Source organism: Chrysochloris asiatica, unplaced genomic scaffold (genome assembly GCF_000296735.1).
Source record: "Chrysochloris asiatica unplaced genomic scaffold, ChrAsi1.0 scaffold00053, whole genome shotgun sequence".
Classification (NCBI taxonomy): Eukaryota; Metazoa; Chordata; class Mammalia; order Afrosoricida; family Chrysochloridae; genus Chrysochloris; species Chrysochloris asiatica.
Genome location: NW_006408571.1, coordinates 12,575,862 through 12,580,984, shown reverse-complemented (window position 1 = coordinate 12,580,984; position 5,123 = coordinate 12,575,862). Strand labels below are relative to the sequence as shown.

At 51.3% G+C, this 5,123-nt stretch overlaps 1 protein-coding gene across 1 annotated transcript; it reads left to right on the top strand.

Moving 5' to 3' along the window:
• The first annotated feature begins 1,388 nt into the window (after window positions 1–1,388).
• On the top strand, window positions 1,389–4,805 carry CD72 (CD72 molecule). Its single transcript, XM_006863171.1, has 5 exons — window positions 1,389–1,482; window positions 1,576–1,683; window positions 2,186–2,257; window positions 2,722–2,811; window positions 4,345–4,805. Exons 1-5 carry the CDS (start codon window positions 1,401–1,403, stop codon window positions 4,803–4,805), a joined length of 813 nt encoding a protein of 270 aa, XP_006863233.1. The 5' UTR covers window positions 1,389–1,400.
• Window positions 4,806–5,123: the final 318 nt, after the last annotated feature.

The following is a 5,123-nucleotide window of genomic DNA, read 5'->3' as shown; positions in this document are numbered from 1 at the left end:
TCCCTCTATTCCCTATCAGCCAAACCCTTCCCTTTAGCCACTGGATCCTTCTCAATTTTGCCAAATGCCCCTTGTTCCTTGGGACTGGGTGTGAAAAGACTATGTTGAGACTTTTCAGAATGAACTTTACTAGGATACTAAGAGGAAAACCAAGACAAGAACATATACAAATCTTGACTCATCCAGAGTCTGCACATTCAACTCCCGGCCTGGCTTTGTTTCCCTGCCCCACCTGTCTAGAAAGCTACAACTCATCTTAATCCCTGGGCAGTCCTTCTGCTCCTCATCCCACAAGGGTGCACAGGAGGTCTCTCCAGAGCACAAGCTCTGAGGTTGCCAGTGCTAAGGCCCCTGTGGGATCCTACACCCTCACCCCAAGTTCAAGCTATTCCTGGACCTCTGTCTTCTGTGTTCCCGCTTCTGAATCTAGCAGACCAGCTCAGTTGTTATATGGGTGCCATAAGACTAGCAGGGGCAAGATGGTCAGAGGAAGGGTCTGACTGGTCACAGGAGAGAAACAGGGGTGGATTTTCCCCACCTCTATGCCTTGTTTTATCCCAGCCCTTCGTATTCCCTGGAGGGGCAGGGAACAGTTCTGAAGAGGGACTCTGGGGTATTTACAGAAGAGAAATAGTCTAGGTCGCTTGCATCCCCTGAAAGGGCTGCGGCATTCCCAGAAATGGATTTGGAATGAGAACTTCGCTGTAGCAGGGAGGGGCAGGAATCCTCAGCAATTTTGTGGGGCTACAGCAGGAAGGGAGCTGGGCCCACCCTGAAAACCTTTAAGCTATAGAGAGATGAGCACCAGATGGGGATCCACCACATCCAGGGACTCTTTTCTAGGAACCCACTGGAAGAACCCCGTGATGACTGAGAGCTTGGGACCCATACTAAGACTTCCAATCTGATGGGGATGATGGAACGCCACCCTGGAGCAATGACTGGGATCCTCTGGGGTCAGCTGGGTACAAAAGAGCTCTGACTATACAGCCTTAAGCCCCAGTGGACTGGGAAGCTAGGAGGGGAGGGGGCAATCAAGGCAATCAGGAGGATAGGCATTTGGAGGCCAACATTGCTGAAGAAGATCTAGTTTGTATGAAAGGAAGCACAGGGAGGACATGATCAGGCAGATATAGAGGCCTGGACACTCTCAGTCCTTAACCCCATCGCTGACCCTTAGTTTCCCCTCCTCTGCCCCTTGGCCCAGGCCCAGGGACGACTTCTGCTTCACTGAACCCATCTGGTGGAGACTTGCTCACACCTTCCTCTTTTGTGACTGGAAGTCACAGGGCTAAGCAATGATCTGTGTGCGGTCACATAACCTAAGAGACAAAGACAGAGTCGGATGTGGGACAGTAGACAAGAGAACAAGACGGGGGTGTGCAGAGGGGCTCAGGACCATGGCCGATGCTATCACCTATGCAGACCTGCGCTTTGTGAAGGCACCCCTGAAGAAGAGCATCTCCACCTGGCAAGAAGAGGGTGAGAGTGGATGAGTGCTTTCTGCCTGCATGCCCACCTCCTTCAGGACCCCACCTCCTGGTTTCCATCTGGCTTCCTTTCTCTTGTCTCCAGACTCAGAGGCTTACGAGGATGGGGAGCTCACCTATGAGAATGTCCAAGTGCCCTCAGCTCCAGAGTGGCCAGTGGGCTTGGCTCCATCTGGATTAGGGGACAAAGGAGGTATGGAGCACCCAGAGGATCTGTGTTTGGGGTACTGTGTCTTGAGCTGGAGAGGACAATACCCTTGGGGAGAGGAAGGATTGCTAAGGAAAGAGAAAAATGAGAACTGGGTAAATGGGAGCCAGGAGAAAAATCCAGATGCCAGGGACAAGGTGGGAGAACCCAAAGAGAAGAGGAGGACTCTGAAGAGGCATCAGGGCAGCTCTTGGGGAGACAAGTTCTAATGAAGTCATGAAAGAGAGTGGGAATGATATCAAGGAGAGAGTTTGGGGTGGGCAGATAGGGGACCCTGAAGAAGTGCTAAAGGAGGCCCAGGGAAGAGATGAGGGGTCCTTGTGTAAAAGACAAGGCCTAGGTAAGAAGGAAGTTTGGTGGAGACGAAGATGTCCCAGCTGAACTGTAGAGAGTACAGGGGGTGGGGTAGGGGCGGGGCTGTGTGAGGGGGTGAGGAGCATTTCCTGGTGCTTCGCATCGGCCATCTGGAGCCGTTCCCAATCCACAGAGGTCAAGTCGGAGCAGCCACCTGCCTCCTGTAGCTTGGTGACGTCAGCAGCCACCGGCCGGGTTCTCCCCTGTGAGTGGCATCTACTTCCCACGCCGCGCACTCGCGATCTCCATCTCGCTTGGCCGCTGCAGGCCGGCTTCCCTCCTGGGCCTCCCCGCCACAGAGACACCGTGAGCAGGCGAGGGGGACCGGGAGGGAAGTGCTCGCGCGGAGTTGCGCTGGGGTGGATCAGCCGGGAGGGAGCCCGAGCACCGTGACCTTTTCGTGGTTCTTTCACCCCATCCCAATATTGATCATTCAGTAAGTCGACCTAGACTCTTCCTGGGCCCCAATTTATGTACCACTCGTTACCCACTCTGTCTGAATCCCCAGCCTTTACTCTGGAACACTTCCACTACCCCATAAAACCCACCTTTAGGCTACACCACCCTTCTGATAGGGGTGCTCATTCCTGGAGCATCCTCTTCCCTCACCTTCAGTCTATAAATGCCTTCCTGGGACTGACTGCCCTTCCTCTTTCCACTTTCCCTAAGGCTGTGCAGCCTACACACATTACCTCCTCGCCGGCCTGCTCCTCATCTGCTTGCTGTTAGGAGTGGCCGCCATCTGCCTGGGAGTGCGCTGTGAGTATGGTTGCTCCCCATAACCCACTTACCCCTAAACAGCGTTTTCCTTGCCCTCCCCCAAACAACCACCCTTCCTCAGCAGACCCTGTAGTCACTGTCACCAAACCTGTAGCTTTTTTTTTCTTTTTTAATGCTTTATTGTGAATTATGTGATAGTTTACATGTGAGGACATTACCTTCACATTGATCCCATCGTATATCGTTTCCTTGCTATGGTTACAATACCCTCCAAGCATCATCCATCAACCAAAGGGTATACTCCACAAGCCTGCCCCTTCCCCGCCCCCCCCCCCCCCCAGCGCCTCTCCCTGTCCCGGACCAGAGTCGCCAGTGTCTCTATCTCTCCACGTCATCATCGTCTCAGGCATCACTGCTTCTCTGGGTAGGGTTCTATTCTCCGCTCTTCTCCCTTGATGGTCCCAGGGACCTCCACTCCTAGACTGCAAAGTTAATCACTCCCTTCCCTTTGCCACAAAACATCTACCTTTACATTTCCAGCCCTTACAATCAGTTCTGATAACAATTATTCACCATTGTATCACAAGAGACCTATCTGCATTTCCTTTCATCAGTCCAGCCTAGACAGATTGAATACTACTCAGTGGAGATTCTACCTTGCTCCACACCCTCTGGATCTAGGTTCCCTCTTGAAAGCTTGTAAGCCAGTCACTTCTTGCCTCTGTAGCCCCTCCATTCTGTGTAGCCAGTGTTCAAGTTGCCCATCCCTGTCCTCTCCATGTGTGGAGGGGTGGGAATGATCCTCACTGTGAAGATTTGTTCCCTCTTTTGAACTACTGCTTCCATAGGTGTAGGTTAAGTTTATCAAATTTATATCAGATTATTCTTTTTTCCCTCTTCTTTCTTTTTCTGGTTGAGTTCTGATCATCCAGTCACTGAAGCCAGGTCAAATGGGTATTATCTGCGAGTGTGGGTGTACTTATGCATGTGCCCTCTCTTCTTATCAGTTGGATGCTTCACTCTCCACTCTAGTCCTCTGTGGCTATGTCACTGACTCTGGGTCCAGGAGTCCCCTGGACTTGCAACACTGCTGGCCAACCAGGTCTCCAGCCGTGTTCACAGGAAACTATTGAACATTGTAAGGCTTAGCTAGCAGCTTCATTGTTGCTTTTCCCTCGCTTCCCTTTATTGGTGATGAACGTGGTCACCAATCAGAGAGTGTATTCCCATTGAGTCTTAGTCTTAGAAGGAGGTTTGCCCTGAGGGGGACCCGACCACTTGCCTTGGTGAGCCATTTGTTTGTTCTTGTAGTAATCAGTGGGTCTGCCTATATTGTTTTGTATTTTTCTTGTCAGTAAACCTGTAGCTTTTGGCTTAGTTTCTAGTCAGGTTTGTTTTAAAGCTCCATGTCATCAATTGTCCTCACCTTATTCAGGACCTTTTTAAACTTTAGGCAGTCAGACATTATGTTTCAGCTCATTGTGTAAGAAGCAATAACGGGGTTGATGCTGATGTTGGTCAATGGTATATTTGGTGAAGATGCTCTCAAAATCTTTCTTTCTGACCAAATAGATCTGCAGGTGTCTCAGCATCTCCAGCAGATGGACAGGGTTCTGGAAGCCACCAATAGCAGCCTTCGCCAACAGCTCTACCTACAAACAACCCAGCTGGGGCAGAGGAAAGAGGAGCTGGAAGGGTCCAGGAGGGAGCTGGCACAGAGTCAGAAAGCACTACAGTCAGAACGAGAGAATGCTAAAGAGCAGTTACAGACCTGTCAGTCCCAAAGGGAGGAGACAGAGGAGACCCTGCGGAGGAAAGAGGTGCAGCAGGCCAGCTTGGAGCAGAGGCTGAACAGCATGCAGGCCACACTGAGGGACAAAATGAAGCCCTTCTTTGTATGTTCCTCATCAGGTATCTGCTCTGGGGACAGCTGGGAGGAGGCTGCTGGGAGGCATGGATTGAAGAGAATAGCCGCTAGTGGTGGGAGGTCTAGCTATGTATCAGAGGGGGGCAGTGAGTTGTTGGGGAAATGAGCTCATAAACCAGTGGTGGCTGGCACAAATTGCATAGGAAGAAGGGGCACACTGGATTAAGGGGAATCTGGCACCACAGGATAAGCACTGGACCTTAAGGTCGATTTGATTTGTAAGGTTGGTGGTTCAAACTCACCAGCCACTCGTCAGAAACCCTGTACAGGGTCACTATGAGTCAGAACCAACTCAATGGCACTTAACACCACCACCATCCAGATCTACGGCAGACCTAGGAGTGGGGGAGGACAGTGGCAGCCAGCAATCCAAACCACACTGTCCAAAGCAGCATGATAAACTCAGGTATCATCTGTCATGACA

Bases quoted from the DNA above. Each gene is read 5' to 3' on its own strand.
- CD72 (XM_006863171.1), top strand. From the start codon at position 1,401: ATGGCCGATGCTATCACCTATGCAGACCTGCGCTTTGTGAAGGCACCC. The intron at 1,684-2,185 runs GTATGGAGCACC...CCCAATCCACAG, and splicing joins TGGATTAGGGGACAAAGGAG to AGGTCAAGTCGGAGCAGCCA. The intron at 2,812-4,344 runs GTGAGTATGGTT...CTGACCAAATAG, and splicing joins CATCTGCCTGGGAGTGCGCT to ATCTGCAGGTGTCTCAGCAT.